Consider the following 23,332-nt stretch of genomic DNA (forward strand, 5'->3'; position numbering starts at 1 on the left):
TACTTTACATTAAAAAAGTGCTAACAGGTTGTCTTTAAATGTTTGGATTTTGGGGAAATTTTCTTTGTATTTTTTTGAAAATAATTGTTCTTCACAAAAAAGATTGATCATTGAATATTAACTATGTGGAACACATCTTTTGTTAAATTTTTAAGGAAATATTGTTATGGTCGAGATATCACAGATTACATTATAGGATATTGCACAGTTTAATTTCACTACTATGGAAAATATTTTTAGCAAAGAAATGAAATAGTAAAATATTCTGTTTGCAATTGCAGAAATCAGAGCACATCCTGACAATACTCTATGACACATATTATAGGTTACAACATTATCTGTAATATTACAACAAGTGGAAACCCCAGTACAAACCAGTACCCATTGTAATTGCTCACCAGGAAGTCTTTTAACAATTCTGATTATTAAACAAATACATCGGGTGAAATAAGTATTGAACACATTAATTTTCTAAGTAAATATATTTCTAAAAGGTGCTATTGACATGAAATTCTCACCAGATGTCGGTAACAACCCATCTAATCCACACAGGCATAGAAATCAAACCATAGATGCCCATAAATTAAGTTGTATGTAGGGATGGGCGAACCCGAACTGTAAAGTTCAGGGTCCGTACCGAACACCTAGTGTCCGTGCACAGACCCTGAACACGAACTTCTCCAGGAAGTCCGTGTTACTGTTCGGGTTCGGCAGCACGAACAAAATTGTTGAAAGGCTGCAGTGCAGCCAATCAACAAGCTTTGCTGTGTGTGCACTTCCGGCTTAAATCACAAAGTATTGACGTTGTGTAAAACAAAAAGAAATAATAATAAAAAAAAAGATGTGCGGTTCCCTCTATTCTTGGTAAGCAGCGCAGGTAAAGCTGATAGCTGCGGGCTGCAGCCTCCAGCTGTCAGCTTTATCATGGCTGGTTATCATAAACAGAAAAGCAGTTTTTTTTAATTAATTTAAATAAATAATTTAAAAAAAACTGTGTGGTGTCCCTCCATAATTGATAACTAGCAAAGCTAAAGAACAGCTGGGGACTGGTATTCTCAGACTTGGAAGTTGCCTAAAAATAGCAGCCCACAGCTGCCTCAGAAAAGACATATCCATTAGATGCGCTAATTCTAGCGCTCTGCCTGGCTCTTTCCACTTGCCCTGGTGCGGTGGCAAGTGGGGTAAAAGTATTGGGGTTGATGTCAGCTTTGTAATGTCGGCTGACATCAAGCCCAGGAGTTAGTAATGGAGAAGTGTCTATAAGACACCCCCTTACTAACCCCGTAATCAAAAGTAATAAAAAGACACAGAAAAAAGTTATTTTATTAAAATAAACACCCTGATCCTCTTTTACCCATTTATCAATGTAAAAATAAAAAATCACAGTATTCCTTACTTGTCCACCCATAATCCATATGACCCCCGACGTGCTCCAACTCTGCTACATCTGGATGCATTGCTGAGCGGTTGCATGATGCGACCGCTTAGCAAGACAGACAGATCACAATGAGCTAAGAGTGAGTGTGCGGCTGCGGGTGACCGGTGGTGACGTCATTAAGATTATCGCCAGTCACTGCAGATGCGTTCTCATACTCAGCTCAGTGTGAGCCGGCTGGCATGGTGAGAGGTCGCATCACTGATGTGACCACTCACCAAACCATCCGGAATGTGGTGGGACATATGGACTATCGGTGGACAGGTGAGGAATACTGTGATTTTTTATTTCTATATTAATAAATGGGTAAAAGAGTCAGAGTGTGGTTATTTCAATTGAATTACTTTTTTTCTGTGTGAGTCTTTATTAATTTCGTCTATGAGGTTAGTAATGGGGGTGTCTTATATACATCTCTCCATCATTAACCCCTGGGCTTGAAGTCTGCTGACATTACAAAGCTGACATCAACCACAATACTATTACCCCACCTGCGCCGCACCAGGGCAAGTGGGAAGAGCTGAGGTTAAGAGCCAGATTTGGTGCATCTAATGGATATGTCATTTCTGCGGCAGCTGAGGGCTAGTGTTTTAAGTCTGGGAGGGGGCCAATATCCATGGCCCATTCCCATCCTATTAATATCAGCCCATAGCTCTGTGTTTAGCCTTTGCTGGTTAGTAATATTAGGTAGGACTCCAAGTCATTATTTTGGGGGGTCCTCCCTTTACTAACCAGTAAAGGTTACGTAGACAGATGTGAGCTGATATTAACAGCCTGAGAAACTTCAAGGATATTGGCCCCTTCCCAGAATTTTAACAGGAGCCCCCATTTTTTTCTATTATTTATTAAAAAAAAAATACATGTACAGTAAGCTCCAGTAAGCTTTGAAAAACAAAAAGATGTGGGGTCTCCCCTATTCTTAATCACCAGCGCAGGTAAAGCTGACAGCTGTGAACTGCAGCCTTCAGCTTTATCTTGGCTGGTTTTCAAAAATAGAGGGGTCCCCACACCATTTTTTTTTTTTGTAATTATTTAAATAAATTATTTTTAAAAATGGAGAGGGGTCCCCCATTTTTGACAAGCAGCTAAGCTAAAGCAGACAGCTGAGGGCTGGTATACTCAAACTGGAAATGGATATTGGCCCTCTGCAGCCTAAAAATAGCAGCCCGTAGCCACCCCAGAAAAGGCGCATCTATTAGATGCGCCAATTCTGTCGCTTTGCCCGGCTCTTCCCACTTGTCCTGGTGTGGTGGCAAATGGGGTTGGTGTCAGCCTTGTAATGTCAGCTGACATCAAGCTTAGTGGTTAGTAATGGAGAGGCATCTATAAGACACTCCCATTACTTACCCCGTCAGTTTAAGTTAAAAAAGTGATATGGCAGAGAAGCCTTTGGATCCTCTCAGGCACTTGAATTATGTGACTGACCATTGCATCTGACATAGTATTCCCCCTAAATGCAATGTCCGGCTAAAATAATTAGTGTGCAGATATTCAGAATTAAATGCAGGATCATAAGGGACTGAATATATAGGTATGTATAGAAAGTATATAGATTTAGCTTTGCTATAAACATAAATCTAACAAACTTTAAACTTTTGGAAGTGGTACTTTTAACGGACTTTAAAAGGTAAGTATTCAGGCTATGAAAATAGTGCAGCTAGCGCTAGTGTACTTGTAGCATCTGTATGCACATGCCAGTGGTAATCTAACAATTGACATACTGGCTTAAGATTTATATGACTACTTATTGATTGTGTGTCGCATGCTAGTATCAGTTCAGTACATAACTGCCATAGACTCCATAGCGTTTGTGCCATTTTAGCAACATGTAAATTAAAAATTGTGCAAAAAATTGCTAGTCCATTGCTAACATAAGATTTTGCAAGCTGTTTTTTTACTGTGATGGTCATTTATAAAACGCTCTTTATCATTGCTGCTAGGAAAGAAGTAAAATGCTACATATAGGTCAGCCAATATCGGTCTCATCTAGACATGGTTGTTTTTGATACTCAGTTCCCTAGAGGATGGAAAAGCTACTACATTGACAAGCTCTCTGCATGAATACAAATAGAATAAAATTTCACGATATGTCGTACTAGTATCAAGCAATGTATGAAATGAATGTGTTTAGATGACTAGTTTAACGAACACCAATTGTAAAAACTATGTTAGTAAAGTTGGTGCACTTCCATCAGCTAATAACATCAATTTGGAGATAACAAGTTTCCACAAAGTTACATGTATGACTTCAATTAAAAATCATGATAGACAGAAAGCTATAGAATGCTTAGATAAGTAGATCTCCACAGGGCAATGGTGCTGAATCAAATATACCAGCTACTGTCCTGCTCTACTACTAACATTACTTTAGTAATACAGGTCTATAGAGGTCCATAGAGGTCTTTGGACCAATATTTTAGCTATTTCTCAAGGGAAGTGAGAAAGCAAAGCACAGGCAACGCGAAACGTGCGTTGGGAAGACGCCAATCCACCCCAGCAACCGGTCTGAGGGTCTTTGGGACACTACAATTAGAGTTAGCGGTCTTAGGCTTTGTGGTACAATACTCTGGTACTTATATATGTGTTGATGGTGGCCCTGGGAGTTTGTATTTTAGCAGGCACACTGTGTGCTTATACTCCTATTACTTGCTTTATATACACTACCTGGATTGACCTGTTATGATTAGCCTTAAATATTCCACTTTTCCCGGCCCATACCTAGTATACAATCATAGATAACCTCTGACCATTTTTTTTGTTCTGGGGAGGGGGGGTTTCCTGACACTGCTCTTTATGCACACTGCTTTTACCCATATTGTCCTCTTGCTAATATGTATACATGTGTATTTAATAAAGATTTTGTTATATTTTTGTACAAGAAACTCCTAGTTTCTCTGTTTTTTTTTCATATATCCAGGACATGGGCTACAAGTGTCGCATTCCTTGTGTCAAGCCACTCATGACCAATAGACAACGCCAGAAAAGTCTTATCTGGGCCATGGAGTAAAAGACCTGGGCTGTTGCTCAGTGGTCCAAGGTGTTGTTTTCAGATGAAAGTAAATTTTGCATTTCATTTGGAATTCAAGGTCCCAGAGTCTGGAGGAAGAGTGTGAAGTTTCCACAATCAGTGATGGTTTGGGGAGCCATGTCATCTGCTGGTATAGGTCCACTGTGTTTTATCAAGACCAAAGTCAGCGCAGCCGTCTACCAGAAAATTTTAGAGCACTTCATGCTTCCCTCTGCCGACAAGCTTTTTGAAGATAGAAATTTCATTCTCCAGCAGGACTTGGAATCTGTCCACACTGCCAAAAGTACCAGTACCTGGCTTAAAAACAACAGCATCACTGTGCTTGATTGGCCAGCAAACTCACCTAACCTTAACCCCATAGAGAACCTATGGGGTATTGTCAAGAGGAAGATGAGAGACACCAGACCCAACAATGCAGATGAGCTGAAGGCTGCTATCAAAGCAACCTGGTCTTCCATAACACCTCAGCAGTGCCACAGGCTGATCGCCTCCATGCCACGCCGCATTGATGCAGTAATTGATGCAAAAGGAGCCCCGACCAAGTATTGAGTGCATTTACCGAACATAAATTTTAGTAGGCCAACATTTCAGATTCTAAAAACATTTTTCAAGCTTTTGTTATTAAGTATTCTAATTTACTGAGATAATGACTTTTGTGTTTTCATTGGCTGTAAGCCATAATCATCAACATTAACAGAAATAAACACTTGAAATAGATCACTCTGTAATGACTATATAATATAGGAGTTTCACTGTTTGTATTGAAGAACTGAAATAAATTAACTTTTTGATGATATTCTAATTTAATGAGAAGCACTTGTATGTCAGATTAGTTGCAGTGTACAAGCACAGGAATAGAGGTTAGATGGCTATATACGTACAGCAATAACAGAAAGATTATAAATTGCAACTGAAACTAAATAGTTAAAGGTAACATAGATACAGAAGCCAGTAGTAAATACTTATGGAAGACCTGTCAGCTCCTTAGGTATCTATTTTAGAAAATACTTGTGTTCCCCACTATATAACAATTTTGGTGGAGATTTCATAGAATACTGTCGTATGCTGTTCCTCTGTTATTTCTCCTGGATATGTATGAATGAAGCAACATCTAGGCTTGACAATTCTCCTTGTCAGTAAGGTTGTGTCCTTACACCGTCTTATACTTACAGCATTAATCGGATAGTGTAATGCAGCGGCTTGCTGCATTGCCAAAATGTCTGAGCGGGTGTGTTCTGGCTGACCACGTACCTCCCCTTCAGGTGAGTGATCACATGGCTGTGACATCATCACAGGTCCTGTGCGCACAGAGGGATATATATATCCGGGTGGTTTTTGAAACAGAGTGAGTCAAGAGACCTGATCCCCGTGTCTAGTACACCATTAGCCCTGGGAGGCACGAGGCCTGGAGACCACGTCTGGTGAGCCTTAAACCACAGCTTTGGCAGAACAGAGCTGAAAGAAGCAGATAGACCCGGAAAAGGTAAAAGACAGTGCTTGATATGGACATTAGTGTTGTTACCTTCCTGAGGACAGTATCTGAAGCCAAGCGGGCATAGCTGCCACTGAAAGACTCTAGAATATTACATGTGTAACATTCCTGCGAGCCACTGAGATGGACTATGTTATAAGCAGTTTATGATGAGTAATAAACTGCTGAACTTTAGTTTACTGGAAAACTTTGCTTGTGTGCTTTAATTGACCCGGAGAAATGAGTGCCCCTCAACATGATCAATAGCCCTACCTCATAATTGGTTAGAGAATGCGGGCAACTGCAGCCTGGTTGCAAGGGATAACGGCACAGAAAAACGAACGTGGATGCAAGCATCTGGCTGTGGCTCGGCGGGGCCACGAAGATTAAAGCATCTGGCTGTAACTCGGCGGGGTTATGAAAATTGTCGTCGCACTCAAACCTGGTTTGCTGTGGCTTGGTGGGCCAATGAAAATTTTTCCGGGGAGAGCGGTGTGAAGTGTCTGGTGTGAACAGTGTACCGCGATGGCTATGAATGGAGCAGTATCCCCAGACGGAATGGAGAAAGAGTTACAGAATGGAGGCAGCGGACCATTCCTTGAGTTCTCCTGTGGCGCCGGCACTATCCCGGAGTGCCCAGGGAGGTAGTAAGATATGTTGTGAACTGGGTCCTAAGACTATCGCGTTTTTTTTTTTTTTTTAAAGTACCCCCTACAGGTGTGGTTGTTTAAAAGGGGCAGAGTCTCAAAAGTGGGTGGAGCATACAAAACCAGAATTGGTTACTGGTCATGTGTTGGTACCACCTAAAAATGACAATTCGACCATTGATAACTGGGTAGCTCCAGTAGAATGGGTTGACCTCAAAGTGGGAGGTGACTTGTTCGTCCACAACACCATGGGGAGTGACACAGACCCCACAGCTGATGGTGACACTACAAAAATAGAAAGAGAGTTCAGTCAGGAGGAGTTAAACGAGGTGAGAAAGTCCCACTCTCGTCGTCGAAGGCGCAAGGGCCACAAAAAAGTTGCTCCTGTAGCCTTTGCTGAAAGGGTAGATAAAGAAAATGCAATGCTGTGTGCCTTTATTCCGAGTGTGGATCCTACTTTAGAAGCAGAGGAGATCAGCAAGGAAGAAGAGGTGACGTTGCCAGTAGCAACCTCCAGTACGGTATCAGGCAACAAAGAAGACCAGGAGGAAGAGTTGGATGCAGTTCTGCAGATTCGGTACAAGTAGGATGATCTACTGAGACAGAAGGATCAGGAACTGACAGCCCTGAAGGGGGCGCTGAAAGAGGAGGTGGCCAAACATGACCAAGAGCTGGAGCCTGTCAGGCAGCAGTATCAGAGTGACATGCAACAACTAAGGAAAAACATGGAGAACGTGTCCCAGGACCAGCTGAATCTGGAATCTGAACGGCAGAAAATAAACCAGGTTGTGAGGAACTTGCAGCGAGAACTGGAGGAAAGCAGCGAGGAAATCAACCAATGGAAGGAAATGTTCCAGAAAAATAAAGAGGACCTCCGCAAAACCAAGGAGGAGGTTCTGCAGTTGAAGCTTGAGAAAGAGGAGTCTGAAGATGAGCTGAATGAGATGAAAAATCGTTTCTCCCTGGTGCAGTCAGAACTGAACCAAGTGAAGAAAGGCTCTGTGGATGCGGAGGAAGCAGAGGTCACAAGAAAGGAAGTGCAGAGATTTCAGGAGCAGGTGAAGCAGCTGATGCAGGAGAAGCAAAGACTGGATGACTGTCTACATCAGCGGGATAGGGAGCTATCTACCTTAAAAGGGGCGCTTTAGGACAAAGTTTATGGACGCGATCAAGACCTAGAACAACTGTGCGAACAGTTCAACCGGGAGCTGCGTGAATCCAAGAAGGAGTATGATGAACACAATAGGGACCTGCAACAAACTAAGAGGGACTATGAGGATCTCCTCAAGGTTAAGAAAAAACTAGAGGATGATAAGGCTGATGCAGAGCACATGCGCCAAGGGATTGAGACCACTCTGCAGGACACCCGTGATGAGAATCATGATCTCCGCAGAAAGATCCGAGGACTGGAAGCTCAGGTGAAGGAGCTGAAGCAGGTCTGTGATGATCTCCCGAGGGCAGAGACACGCCTTAAGGATAGAATCGGCAGGATGGAAGCTGAGCGGAAAAAGATGGAGGAGTCTCTCGGAGAAGCCATAGACCAGGGTCAGGAGTTTGTCACTGGAGAAGGGAGGTATGAAGCGAATACCTCCTCGAATAATGCGAGCTTGGATGATTCGGTGGATGTAAGAGCCAAGATCAAGGAGCTCAAGGAGATGCTACAAGCCCATTTGAAGCAAGAGAAGCTTGAGAGACTCGCTGTTGAGAGCCGAGTGGGCGCATTGGAGACAGAGAGGTCTGAGAGAATTCTGCTGATAAAGGAGCAGTTGAAGCAGGAAGAGCTTCAGAGATGGGCTGCTGAGAGGCGAGTAGCTGAGCTAGAGGAAGAAGTTTTCAAGCTCAAAGGTCGCCTGGCAAAGTACCAATCAGTGAACGAGGCCGCCTTGGAGAAGGAAAAGGGCAAACAAGTTGCGCTTAATCCTTTATACCATGAGAAGGTGGACCTGAGGAGAGCTGAGGAAGTGTTAAAAGAAGATCAGTATGGGATGGAAGATGTCAAGAGGAGAATTCTTGAGTTCATAGCTGTGAGTCAGCTCAGGGGAAGCATACAGGGTGAAGAAACTGAAAGTCAGTTGTCCCTGAAACCTGAGCCAGATGATTGTTTGGACACCACTTGTGAGACAGAAACTTCTCGGTACAAGTGCCTCATAGATGTACCCGAAGATTTGAGATTAGAATGCACCAGAGAGTCAGTGCATGAAGAGTTTAAGAAGGCCGTGGGAGCCTGTAAGGTGTACTCGACCTCAAAAGCTAAACAGCTGGTGGTCCTGTCCACAACCGAAGTCACAGTGAAGAGGGTGGCTGTCCTAAGTGACATACACTGGCGATGTGTTCGCACGAAGCGGATTGTCCAGTTGAAGTCGGAACAAGCCATTAGACAACTGGAGCTTATGAGAAAGCTCAAAGTCTGCGGGAAGACGTCATCTGGGTGCCTCATGCTCTGGTAAGAAAGCTCATTGGGAGAAATGGCCAAGCCATGCAAATGATGGTAAAGAAGTCTGGTGTGATGAAAGTAAGCAGTCCACGTGATCATCAGGAATGGATACTGGATGAAGACGGCATGGTGTCATTCTCTGCTGTAGGAACGGAAGAAAATCTTGCATATATACGAATGCTGATGGAGTACCGAGTGACCTACCTGCGAGAAGTAGAGTAGAACAGTTGAATCTCGCCAGACTGCGAATGGAAAGACAGCATCGCCTGAGCAGCAGAAGATGGCAGCCGTCTATAAATTGTGAGACCAGACAGAGAAAGGGCCCTCCAAATAATAGAACGGCTATAGCAGAAGTTAGAGACCTTTCAAGATGTCCTGAGGATTTAGAGGTAGTGAGTCATCCAGTAACTCAGGTCTGAGAGGCCCATACAAACGACCCAATAGAGTACAAGACAGTACGGAGTCGGACCTGACCTTAGATACAAGGGCAAGTGAGTCGCACTGCTGTATTGACCGCTGGGAGCGAGGGAGGTCTGACAAGGTTACGACTCGGAAATGTGACTTGACGAAGTTAGTGACAATGACAGATGGTAGGTCCCTAAGGAATGGGCTAATGTTGATGACTAATGTTTCAGGGGCTGAGCAGCGCAAACGTCAAGTACATGGACTCTGTTTGAACCGTGGGTTATAATGTGACTGTGTATATTATGTGTTCAATTCCATGGGCTTGAACAAGAGGGGGAGGATATGTAATGCAGCGGCTTGCTGCATTGCCAAAATGTCTGAGGGGGTGTGTTCTGGCTGACCACGTACCTCCCCTTCAGGTGAGTGATCACATGACTGTGACATCATCACAGGTCCTGTGCGCACAGAGGGATATATATATCCGGGTGGTTTTTGAAACAGAGTGAGTCAAGAGACCTGATCCCTGTGTCTAGTACACCATTAGCCCTGGGAGGCACGAGGCCTGGAGACCACGTCTGGTGAGCCTTAAACCACAGCTTTGGCAGAACAGAGCTGATAGAAGCAGGTAGACCCGGCAAAGGTAAAGCTAGACCAGGCAAAGGTAAAAGACGGTGCTTGATATGGACATTAGTGTTGTTACCTTGCTGAGGACTGTATCTGAAGCCAAGCGGGCATAGCTGCCACTGAACGGCTCTAGGATATTACGTGTGTAACATTCCTGTGAGCCACTGAGATGGACTATGTTATAAGCAGTTTATGATGAGTAATAAACTGCTGGACTTTAGTTTACTGGAAAACGTTGCTTGTGTGCTTTAATTGACCCGGTGAAGTGAGTGCCTCTCAACATGATCAATAGCGCTACCTCACAATAGTATCAGACATCCTATTGACAAGGAGACTGGTAACTCCTTGGTGGCAATTTATTCATACATTTCCAGCATAAACAACTAAAGGAATGACACAATGCAGATTTCTTATAACTGTATGGGGAGTACAAGTATTTATGGAACAAAACATGTCAAGAGAGTTAAAAGGGTATTCTCAAGTTTGGAAGTTACTCCCATCCGTGGATTAGGGGGTAACTTACCGATCCCAAAACCTGGGGCTCTGAAGAGTCATGTGAATAGAGTATGGGTCGATCATGCACCTTGTCATTCCATTCAGTCATAATGGGACCACTGAAAATAACCAAGCATTGTACTCCCATGATTAGCGGATACCTTCCAAACTTGAGACAACCCCTTTAAGAGTTCTTTAAAATACAAAGTAAGCTCTCCTAAGGCTATAAATAAAGGAAGGCGAGCACATTGTTTCTTATGTCACAATAGGAAGCAAGAACATGCTTCTTAATCCAAGTCAATACAAACTGTAGGTATTATGGAGAGAGATAGGTAAATCAATATCTATACATATACACAAGTGCACACGCATGTATTTCTCTTTCCTAGATGTCAATATGTTCTCTTGGCGAGCAATCTGGGAAATATTAACTGTGGAAGTTTGGGAAGATAATATGTAAAATGATCTAAAGCGCAGAGCAGTCACAAATATCATATAAGAATAAACGAGAAGACGATAGACAGATGGTGCAGACAATAAAAGAAGAGACAGAACAAACAACAAACTAACAACAAATAGAAGGTAGAAATGCCATACACAAAGGAAGAGTGATCCAAGACAAAAGAAAGGATGAAGAGAGAAGGGCATTGTCTGTCCTCGTAAAGAGATTACAAGAGGGAAGTAGCTGATATAATTCATTAAGAGAGAAGAGCAAGAGAGAGATGACGTAAGGGCAGATAGAGAGAAAATTAAATCATAAGCATTTGGCTGACATTCTCCAGTAATAAGTCTAAAAGCGATAAAGCTATACTCTGTCCGGGAATATCGCCAAAATGATCAATATTTTTTTTATTTTGTTATCCATTTGTTCGTTACATATATATGCCACGTCTTTCAGAGTGTAGTATTTTAATAATGGCATTTAATAGTAACATAAAGGTATTTGGACTTGTGATAATATTGACAGTAGCCTATTTTAATAAAAAAAAAAATAGTAATTCTTGTATGTGGCTGCACGGCCTTAGAAAGACTTCCAGTAATTAGTATACGTCTCGGTATGACTCAGAAGTGTGCAGCCTTCAAGTACTGGAAGTCATCTTGGGAAGCCCTTTCATGCAGTACTTCCAACACTGCAAAGGTCATCACACTGCAAGCTACACTGCTGTTCGCTTTCATTCAGACTTTTGATTCCATACATATCTAGTTCTCAAAAACACACAAAAGATTTGTTGCCTCATACTGCAGTAAAAACATACAGGGCATGATTAAATATTAACTTTAAAGTTTAGCTGACTTTGTAGGAATAAAATAAAAATGAAGTGGCAGATTTTTCTTTTTTTTTTTTCAAACAAAATAACTTAAAAGCTCACACAGAAATAAAACAAAAGCTAGCAGCTTACTAGAGAGCCAAAAGTCATGTCTTTAATACTAATATCAAAACAAATATTTTTAATACAAAAGAAAACATTGCAATTTGCACAAATAGATTAAGCAATGTAATTTGTATGGCACAGATGGCAGCATGTAAGCAATTTCTAATACAAATCTAAAAGTAAAAATATATACAAAATATATATAAGAGCAATGCACCTCCTCCCCCTATTTCGGACTTTATATGTTTTTTTGAGTAGCATTATTGTATTACAGTAGATTTAATTAGGTATTTTAAGTATTTATTAACAGTAAACACACTTTATTGCCATTTGGACTAAGGATAGCCATACACATCAGATGGCTCCTGTGTTCTCTATGAGAAAGCTGCCAACTGACACATCAACCGGCGGCTTATCTCGGGGAGAACAATGCGATCAGCAGTCCAAAATCGGACATGCGTAATGGACATCTAACCCAACCATTAGTCGGTCAGCACAGATACACACACTTGACTGTCAGCCAAACCTGTCAATATTAGTGGGTTCAGCCGACATTAGTCTAATGTGTATGGAGGCCTTAAGATTCCACTTCCAACTGGTCTGTCATGTGCACTCTAGAAACTGCTTGTAATGCTGTATGGAGCTTCCATGGGGCTCTGTACTCTCACATTACTTATAGGGGAGACGGCCTTTGTAAATTGATACACGATGGAGCATGTCAAAAACAATTTTTATGCAATTTAGGCCTCCTTTAAGAATAAGAAAGCTGGCTCACTAGTGCCAAGCATTGGAGGTAGTGATGCAAGTTAGATCAAGTCTGACTCTGTAACGAGCTCAACATTTTTTAGCCAAACCACAAGAAAAAGATATCAATCATCAGACTCCTGTTTTGTGTTTTTCCATGTAGTGCAGAGTACTACCGGGATTCTCCGAAAATAAGCCACGGTCATATATTATTTTTTGCTCCAAAAGATGGGATAGGGCTTATTTTCAGGGGATGCCTTATTTTTTTTCCATGGACAACAATGCACATTTATTCTTGAACAAAAAAATCAACATTTATTCAAATATAATCATGTCATCACAGACACACTGCACATGAACATGTATATATACACACTGCACATACCTACATACATACACACACACTGTACATACACATGAAAATATACACAAAAAGCACATACACATGTGAATATACACATACCAGCCTGTTTCCTCTTCAGTTCCTCGAGACTCCTGCAGTTAAAGGACCTTTGGTTAACATCATAGTCATATGACCGTGATGTCCTCAAAGGTCTGTAAGCAGTCTTAACCTCATAATAGAAATTCTGGACTGCCCCCTAAGAGAGTGGGGGTCCTGGGTACTTGACCAGGTCCCCCCAAGGTTGGTCCTGACTGTAACTAGGGCTTATTTTTGGATTAAGGTTTATATTTCAAGTATACTCCAAAAATCCTATAAAATCATGCTAGGGCTTATTTTTGGGGTAGGTGTTGTTTCTGGAGAAACACCGTAGATGGCTGGGTGAGAGGCCTTTGATGGAGGACTAGGGGTTATTTTAGATGCAGTCACATAAGGTGTAGCAAAGACCACTTAAATCTGGAAGCATTATATTACAGATCTCTATCACCAGATCTCCAATATGGTCGTGTGTATGATTTCATTGTGCCTACACTTGGTAATACATATAATATTCCTTACAATAAATTTCATTTATTATACCATTAATACAACTTTGATATGAAATGTCAGTACATATAACGCCCAGAGATATTGTGAATAAGGCTGAGTGTTCAGCATACTAGCAATCATGGTAAGTAGTGGTTTTGGTAAGGTAGTTGAACAAAACATAACTCAATAAACCTTCCTGCCAATCTGATGAAATCATCAAACATAAAGCACCATAGAATTACTAGTAAATTTGTTCACTTACTTCTGCTAGCTGGTCCACACCACTTGCTGTTCTTGCCAAGGTAACCAGATCATTTTGCATCTTCTCAACCCATTGTTTAATGCTATGGAGACAAAAAATGTAAAATATATTTTTTAGGACAGCTTAGAAAAACAAGCCCCCATCACACAATGTAACCTTTTAGCAGTCTACAATCACATATTTTAAAGTGACTGCAGACTTTTCTTATGAGACCAGAGAACCCTTTAAGGCTATGGCCCCACGATCAGTATTTGGTCAGTATCTTTTCTCAGGAGTGGGAGTCAAAACCAGGAGTTGGTGATAAATGCAGAATTGGTGACTTGTTTCTATTATACCTTTTCTCTGATTGTTCCTCTCCTGGTTTTGGCTCCCACTCCTGAGAAAAAATACTGCCCGAATACTGACCAGATACTGATAGTGGGGCCGTAGCCTAAGAGTTCCACTTGATTATAGATACGCTCCTTACCCAATGGCCAAGATTGATATCCACAGACAATGTGCTCCCCTCAAATCATCATTTTTACTGCAAGGTCATAATATCCCGTGTCTTTAACTTTTATTTATATGCAGATAATCTGCAATGAAATGGATACCCTCCAGGTACTATGATGCTGCCAAGGTAGCCGTTGAGATATAGTGATATGCGTGCATACTTCATCTGTTAAGGATGTGTATGCATTCTGTGCATGCGATATGCTGCAGGCGCAGAGTCCGGATCAAGAGCGCACACTCTGTCTCTCCCGACACTGTTCACCTCCAAAGACTCTCATTGTTAATTGTTCCTTAATGGAAACCTCTCATCAGATGCATGCTGCTTGAACAATAGGCAGCATGAATCATAACCTTACTATGCATAGTCAATGTTTTTATTGTAAAATGTTGTGGGATTTCTGCAAACACACACCAAGAAAAGTTAGTTGGGTACTATAGGGAGAAAACTAATTAGTCTTGTGCAGCCCCTTGTCAGATTCTCCCCACCCCAGTGCAGCCCCTTGTCAGATTCTCCCCACCCCAGTTGATTAACAGGTCTCTCCCATGTGCCGGCTATTCAAAGACGGAGGGTTTCAAAGAAAGCTGCAATTGTGCAGCCAAGCTCTGATTCATGCTGTCCATGGTTCGGGGAACATAAATCTAATAACGGGAACCAAATTGTATATATAAAAAGATAGATAAAGAAAAGGAATAGCATGAACGTGATCTAAGCGGATTTATTTCTTAAAACTCAAAGAGGGCTGATATATTCTGCAGCACTGTGCAACACAATTGAGAGGAATACGTTTATAAAACAAGATAGAAAAAAGTGTGACTAATTCTGACTAAATGAGTGATTCTATTCAATCAGAGCTGCTAAATATACAGTGCCTACAAGTAGTATTCAAGCCCCTGCAGATTTAGCTGGTTGACACATGCGGAATCAACTTGGCATTGTGACATTTGTACTGTAGATCAGCCTGGAAGTGGGAAATGCACTGCAGCAAATTTTTATTTTTTTTTTTTTTTTTTAAAACGTAAAAAGTTAATTCAGAGTGTCATTTATTATTCAACCCCTCAAACCACAAGAATTCTGTTTGGTCCCCCTAAAGTATTAAGAAGTAGTTCAGGCACCAAGAATAATGAGCTTCACATGTGTGGAATAAAGATCTCTTTTGCCAGCCTTTTCTGACTATTTAAGACCCTCCCCAAACTTGTGAACTGCACTCAGACATGGTCAACATGGGAAAGACAAAGGAGCATTCCAAGGCCATCAGAGACAAGATCGTGGAGGGTCACAAGGCTGGCAAGGGGTACAAAACCCTTTCCAAGGAGTTGGGCCTACCTGTCTCCACTGTTGGGAGCATCATCCGTAAGTGGAAGGCTTATGGAACTACTGTTAGCCTTCCACGGCCAGGACAGCCTTTAAAAGTGTCCTCCCGTGCCGAGGCCAGGCTTGTCCGAAGAGTCAAGGCTAACCCAAGGACAACAAAGAAGGAGCTCTGGGAAGATCTCATGGCAGTGGGGACATTGGTTTCAGTCAATACTATAAGTAACGTACTCCACCGCAATGGTCTCCGTTCCAGACGAGCCCGTAAGGTACCTTTACTTTCAAAGCGTCATGTCAAGGCTCGTCTACAGTTTGCTCATGATCACTTGGAGGACTCTGAGACAGACTGGTTCAAGGTTCTATGGTCTGATGAGACCAAGATCGAGATCTTTGGTGCCAACCACACACGTGACGTTTGGAGACTGGATGGCACTGCATATGACCCCAAGAATACCATCCCTACAGTCAAGCATGGTGGTGGCAGCATCATGCTGTGGGGCTGTTTCTCTGCCAAGGGGCCTGGCCATCTGGTCCGCATCCATGAGAAGATGGATAGCACGGCCTACCTGGAGATTTTGGCCAAGAACCTCCGCTCCTCCATCAAGGATCTTAAGATGGGTCGTAATTTCATCTTCCAACAAGACAACGACCCAAAGCACACAACCAAGAAAACCAAGGCCTGGTTCAATAGGGAAAAAGTCAAGGTGTTGGAGTGGCCTAGTCAGTCTCCTGACCTTAACCCAATTGAAAACTTGTGGAAGGAGCTCAAGAATAAAGTCCACATGAGACACCCAAAGAACCTAGATAACTTGGAGAAGATCTGCATGGAGGAGTGGGCCAAGATAACTCCACAGACCTGTGCCGGCCTGATCAGGTCTTATAAAAGACGATTATTAGCTGTAATTGCAAACAAGGGTTATTCCACAAAATATTAAACATAGGGGTTGTATAATAATTGACCCACACTTTTATGTTTAAAATTTAATAAAATTCAACTGAGCTACATAACTTTTTGGTTTGTAAGATTTATGCTTCTGTTCATAAAACCTACTCTCGTTTGCAGTTTGAAGGCTCTAACTTATTTGCATCTTATCAAACCAGCTAAATCTGCAGGGGGTTGAATACTACTTGTAGGCACTGTATGTCCAGGTTAGAGATGAGCAAATTAATTAGAAGCATTCAAATTCACTTCAAATTTGGCAAAAAAAAATTTATATTTGTACAAAGTAAAAAAAATTACTATTCACTTTGGACAATTTTTTTTAATTTCTTAACCCTTTTCCAGCTTTTAGGAATCCAGAACAAAAGCAGTTAGTTAGTGGCCTTTTTGAAGGATCCTAAAATGCTAGAATGGGGTTAATTGATAAATAAAAAATATATACTCACCCTTTCCCAGCCCTGTGTTTCTCTAAGCTGCATCCCTCCCGGTCCTCACAGTTCAGGTCTGGTCTTCAGTCACAGTAGGTCTTCAGTCTTCTTCACAGGTCCCTTCCGGTGTTTGGCACCTCCACCGCTGACACACAACATGAAGTTGCAATGCTTAGTCAGAGCTGGAGGAGCTGAAGACCAGAAGGGACATGTGAAGAAGACTGAACACTTGCTGTGACAGAAGACAGCACCAGAACTGTAATGACAGGGTGGGGAGTAGCCATGGAAAAGTAGAGTATTTTCTTTTTTTTATTCTAAGTTTATTATGCTCTTGGGTCTTTAGAGATCTCAAAGCATAAGGCTGTGTGCCCACGTAGCATTTTTCAAGCGTATATGCTGCGGAATTTCCGCAGCGTAAACGCTTGAAAAACGCATGTATATCCGCACCCCATGGTCCCCAATGGCATTCCGCAATGTCAATGCCCATGCTGCGGATTTTTCCGCAGCGTTTATGCTGCGTTCAAAAATCCGCAGCATGTCATTTAATTTTGCGTTTCCGCAAGCAGAATTGCCTTTGTCCAATGCATAAAAAACGCAAGGCAATTCCGCATGTGGAAAACGCGTGATAAACGCGCGAAAAATGCGCGATAAACGCGTGCGGAATTCCGCATGCGTTTTTCCGGGAGAGGACTTGCAGAAATGAAGCAGAAATTTTCTGCTTCATAAATGCAACGTGGGCACATAGCCTAAGACGACACTTTTGAATCACATTGAATAAATTTGATGCAGAAATCAAATTTCCTGGACAAGTTTTACAAAACCAGCACATTAAAATTTTTGCAGGTTTGTTGATCTATAAATTGCCAAAAACAATGTATATTAAAACAATATTATTTTTTGTGTACAGTCATATAAGCCAAACTGCAAACTGTGAACAGAGCTCCAGACTGCTGTTAGTATGTGAGTTTTAGGGTATGTTCACACGTTGTGTTTTTGCCTAATTTTTCCCAATTTTTCTTTTCCATGCATTTTATTTTACCAGCAAAGTGATTGAGATTTCTACACTCTCATGCACATGCTGCTTATTTTTTTTCTTGGAGATTTGAAGCCGTTCCAAATCTGCAGTTGTCAACTCTTTTCAGCACTTTTGCATCGTTTTAACTCATTCAAATGAATGGGAAAAAAATGAAAGTAAAATAGATCAAAAAACACATGCAAAAACACGTGTATTTTACGCAGCATTTTTTCTGCCAACACTCCAGTAGATTTTTCTTCTACAATTACTGAACATGTGCACATACCCTTATAAATTTAGATGCAATACGAAAAGAAGACTTATTTGCACTTATAACATTTATCAGGCTTAATTATGAAATGCATTTGTAGCAAAACATATGCAATATGAATGGTGTTTACTAGGGCAAATTATGATATGAGTAAGTAGAAAATTCCACCAGAGCAGTATAAACAGATGCAATTCAATGCCAGAAATTTAAAAAGACGGCTTTTAAAACACATCAGCGAGATTACATAGTAACTAGTGTTGAGTGAGCATGTTCTATTAACCCTTTCGCCGAGTATGCTCGGGCCGAGCTCCGAGTATTTACAGCTGCTCAGTGATAAGGTTAAATCGCTCCCGTGTACATGATTTGCAACTGTTTGACAGCTTTATTACATGTGAGGAATGTCTATTTCTTACACATTCCTCACATGTAATAAAGCTGTCAAACAGTTGCAAATCATGCACACGGGAGCGATTTAACCTTATCACCGAGCAGCTATAAATACTCGGAGCTCGGCCCGAGCATACTCAGCGAAAGGGTTAACAGAACATGCTCACTCAACACTAATAGTAACCAATTAAACTGACGCAAAATCAAGATATTTCTGGTCTTTTAAATAGATTTCTTTTCACTATGTCATTTTTTTCACGTAATGATTCTGCTGAATAAGACAAGTGAGACTCAGAGAGCTGGGACCATGATGAATCATCTAATCTGCCAGAGAGCTATTAGTAGAATTGCAACACATTTAGATAAAGCATACATATTTCAGTGACCAGAGCAGGGTTGTTATACAGAGGTGAATAAAAAGAAGAATTTGGGTGCCATCCAGGCTCTATAATACACATTAAAGTGAAGTAAAATAAATATCATCTCTGGATATATCAAGTTGTCCTTGTAGATTCCAATTTAATTAAATGATCATTGAATGGAATAAGTGTGAACAATTTCTGCACAGTAATTTATCAATAGGGATGCTGTATGTTTGTAAGAGTTAAATTAAATGGTGAAAATTGAGCAATCAAAATGGTGAAGATGACATAAGGTTTGAAAACTAGATTGGGTGAATTACAGCAGTTCTTTATTATTTAGTGCAAATCTCTTAGGCCTATCTGCCATAGGGGTCTGAGAAAGCAATCTCTTTTAGACGGCTTAAAAATAGTAATTTTCAATGCTTGTGATCCTTGGTTAAAGGGCTGTCTGTAGCGAATCTGTCAGCTCAAATAGACTACTACGAACAGACCTTTAGCAGGTCCCAAGGGCACTTAAGTATTCACCCTTTCAGCACTGTATTGGGATCTTTCTTTGTTACAGATGCCCCCTAGTTGCGTTTCATACATAAAATAAAACATAGCAAGGACAACATTTTGAGCATCACTAAGCCCTTCTCCAAACCTACAACGATGACTGGCAAGGTAAGTGAAAAATGCATCTAAACATATAGTCAATATGGCACAAGTCATTCATTTCTTTGGGCAATTAATTATAGAATTTTGGAACATTACAATTAAAGGGAATCTGTCAGTAGTTTTTTTTGCTATGTAATCTGAGGACAGAATGAGTTCGGGGTTAAAACACAGAATTCAACGATGTGTCACTTATCAAGCTGTGTGCTGTTTACTTATAGTGAAGGTTTTATCACTAGGACATTATCATTGCTGTGAAAAGCTGCCAAGTGCTTGATAGTCTGACTCCGCCCCTTCCTTTGATAATCAGCTCACTTTCTATAGACAATGTAAATACAGAGCCTGGTGTGGGTGGGGTTAGCTTTCTCAACTTACCTGCATGCTAAATATAAAAACTGATAGTTAACTGGGTGCAGTGGTACTGAAACAATGTGATACATCGTTGGATTCAGGGTCTCTCTTCCTACATTATGCTGCTGTCATATGAAGTAGCAAAAACTTTCTGACAGATTCCCTTTAATAATCATAATAAAAATATTGAAACAGTAAACTATGACAATAAACAATGTGGCAACTCTGAAGCTGTGATTCTCAATATCCGCATATAGAGTACAACTAGGCGCTAGTCATTTATTCCAACTTGCATCCACTGTATCAGTTATAGTATTTGTAAGTTCTGCAATAAAGTGTTCAACTGTAGAATTCAGTAACAAAAAAATAAATTGTGATTCTTACTGTCTTACTGACAGCAACTTCTCTTTATTCAGCTGTAGTTACAGACATTGGAGCTAAATAGACAGCACATGGTCAGTTTGTCTCTCATCTTTGTATCTGCTTCTGAGTAAAGACAAGGGATTCTCAAAATGCCTGTATTTCCAAAACCAAAAAAACTACTACTAGGTAAAAAAAAATTGGCCTTGAGTCAAGCATGCAGTAAATTGCAGACTTTCCATTTTTCTCATTGTCCCAATAATTCACTTGTAGTCAACAACCTGATCTTTATTTATTACTTTATATCCCCAATTTACGCTGCTGATTTAGGCAGCTCTATAAATGATATCAGGCTACCCCAATGAAATTGCTGAATCCGAATGCAACTGTTATTAAGATTTACAAAACTACAGCTGTGGCTCCATAAGTAAAACGGATACAAATTCTGCAAAAAGGAATAGAAAACAGTGAGGCCCAGTGTTTTCACCAAATGGTTTAGGCAAAAGAGCATTTATCAAACATTATTATCAACAAGTATTGAGCTGTGTGTGGTCAGCTAGCACCAACATTATAACGATCATCGAAAAATGTAATAACATAGAAAATGTGGTCTGGGAAAGATAAATGAGTCGAGGCTGTAATTTCCATCATAATGTATTCTTTGATAGATTCCAAAACCCCATTTGTAAGTGATTTAAATGATACGTCGATTGGCCATGTTAAACATAAATATAATTAAGATAGGGACAGGATGTAAAAGGAACAGCAGACAGGATAAGAAGAAGACGGGATTACTAATGACTGCACACAATCTAGACACTGAGGACTCTTCAAAATGTTAGTGCAGCTCTATAGATGCAGGAGTCCAGTCAGTAGTTTTTCAGAAAATTAGCATTTGGTGGTAGTTTAACCCCTTCACAACCTTTAACTTAAAAATTTACGTCAAAGGACATGTCCCTGCCTTTCATTCATCCCGCCCATCGGTGCCCTTGTCACGTGATCGCAGAGGGCTGATGGGTTGTCATGACTGCCGGTGGTCTGCGGATGACCCCCCCCATGCCTGTCATTACCATCCTCTTCTGAACACCAGCCCGTTGCCGGCGTTCATAGGAGATTGTGATTTCTGCTATACAAAGCAGGGCAGATGCACTGCTATGTATAGCACAAGCTATTAGAGAATTGCAGCTTCAAGTCTGCTAAGAGGACTAATCAACACAGTAAAAAAAAGTGGGAAAAAAGTTTTCTAAAATATGAAAAAAAAAAAAAAAAAAAAAAAATCACAAAAGTTCAAATCACCCCCCTTTAAAAAAAAATAAAAAATACACATATTTGGTATTTCTGCGCTCGTAAATGTCCTCTCTGCTAAAATATAAAATAAATTAATCCGATTGGTAAATGACGTAATGGGAAACAAAATCAGAATCCAGAATTACATTTTTAAGGCTGTTGTAACATTGCGATACAATGCAATAAGAGGCAATCAAAACATTGCATCTACCCCAAAATGGTAGAAATAGAACATCAGCTCAGGGCGCAAAACATAAGCCCCACATAGCTCTAGATCCCAAAAAATTAAAGCATTACGGGTCTCATAACAGACGAAAAATTTTTCCTTACAAATTTCAAAAAAAAAAATTCACATCTTAAATAAAAAAAAAAACGATACACGTTAGTATACATGGTACCTGCATACTCGTATTGACCGGGGGAATCCTATTGTCATATCATTTTTACCATATAGTGAATATGGTAAATAAAAAATCTAAAAAACAATAGTTTTGCAATTTCAACACAGCTCTTCGGAAGGGGAGGAAGCAAAAGAATATAAAGATATTATAGCATGGGATCGCAAATAATTCTTTCTTTGAGGTAAAACACGTTTAAAGAAGCACTTCTCCCATCAAAGTTTTTATCCTCTTAATATATCATCATAATATATAGCACTGTGTACTTACAATTGCTCATTTTGTCTTTCTACCCAGTTAATTCTTCTCTTTTCCATTATGTCTATGACATCATATGATTAAAAACTGTCCAGCTGAATCGCTCTAGGCTCTTTGTAGAAACAGCAGGTCAATTTTTCCTGCATAACTCATGAGTCACTGCAGACGTCCCTGGCAAGGGGAAAGAGCAGATGGGCCAGGAGTTGAAGAGGGTAATGATTTCAGCAGGGAAAAGAGACTTCCTGTTTCTCCACAGAGCACAGAAAAGAGAAAAATTTACTGGGTAGAAGGGCAAAATGTGCAATTGTAAGTAAACAGTGCTATGTAATATTATCACGAAATATATTAAGAGGATAAAATCTTTGATGGGAGTGCTTCTTTAAAAACAGGCAGGGAAATGGTTTACCTCACAAAAAATCAACTGTGATCCCCTGCTGTCCTGTCTGTATACTCTTTTGCTTCCACCCCTGCCCAGGAGATGTGGTATGATCAGACCATGTCCCTGTACGGTCAGACACAGCCATTATACAGCACACAGCAGGGGCACATTTATAAGATTATCTCAGCACAGGAATATTTTTTTTAACACATCCAAATGTGGAAATTATTATTATTCCAAGATCTATTGATTAAAATGTACTTTGCTTGTTCATTAAAGGGGTTGTGCCACAAAGTGCATGATTAACAACCGATATAGAGGCAAGTGCACACGTTAAGTATTTGCAGCAGACATTTATGCACCAAAAACACATCTCGTAACAGGAAAAGCGCTGTATAAATTTGTGTTTTTTTTCCCATTTGAATGGTTGAAAAAATGCTGCAAAAACACTGAAAGAATTGACATTCTTCAGAAATTAAACTGCTTGAAATCTACAAAGAAAAAATAAGCAGCGTGTGTATAACATTTCAGAAACCTCATTCACTTTGTTGGTATAGTGAAACGCTGTGTTTTGTTACAGAGAAATGAACGAAAAATA

At 40.6% G+C, this 23,332-nt stretch overlaps 1 protein-coding gene and 1 pseudogene across 7 annotated transcripts in view; one reads left to right on the forward strand and one right to left on the reverse strand.

Moving 5' to 3' along the window:
• The window catches only part of CACNA2D1 (calcium voltage-gated channel auxiliary subunit alpha2delta 1), a 1,188,449-nt gene that overhangs the window by 996,956 nt on the left and 168,161 nt on the right, over window positions 1-23,332 (reverse strand). For all 7 annotated transcript variants that reach the window (XM_073652315.1, XM_073652320.1, XM_073652318.1 and 4 more), the window contains exon 2: window positions 13,844-13,925. In XM_073652315.1, the coding sequence (XP_073508416.1) occupies window positions 13,844-13,925 (82 nt within the window). The remainder of the gene's footprint in view (window positions 1-13,843; window positions 13,926-23,332) is intronic.
• Window positions 3,520-10,989, forward strand: LOC141165608 (cingulin-like; annotated as a pseudogene).

This window comes from Phyllobates terribilis, unplaced genomic scaffold, assembly GCF_046119375.1.
Source record: "Phyllobates terribilis strain yellow unplaced genomic scaffold, ASM4611937v1 Scaffold_11__3_contigs__length_659146591, whole genome shotgun sequence".
In the NCBI taxonomy this organism is placed as follows: domain Eukaryota; kingdom Metazoa; phylum Chordata; class Amphibia; order Anura; family Dendrobatidae; genus Phyllobates; species Phyllobates terribilis.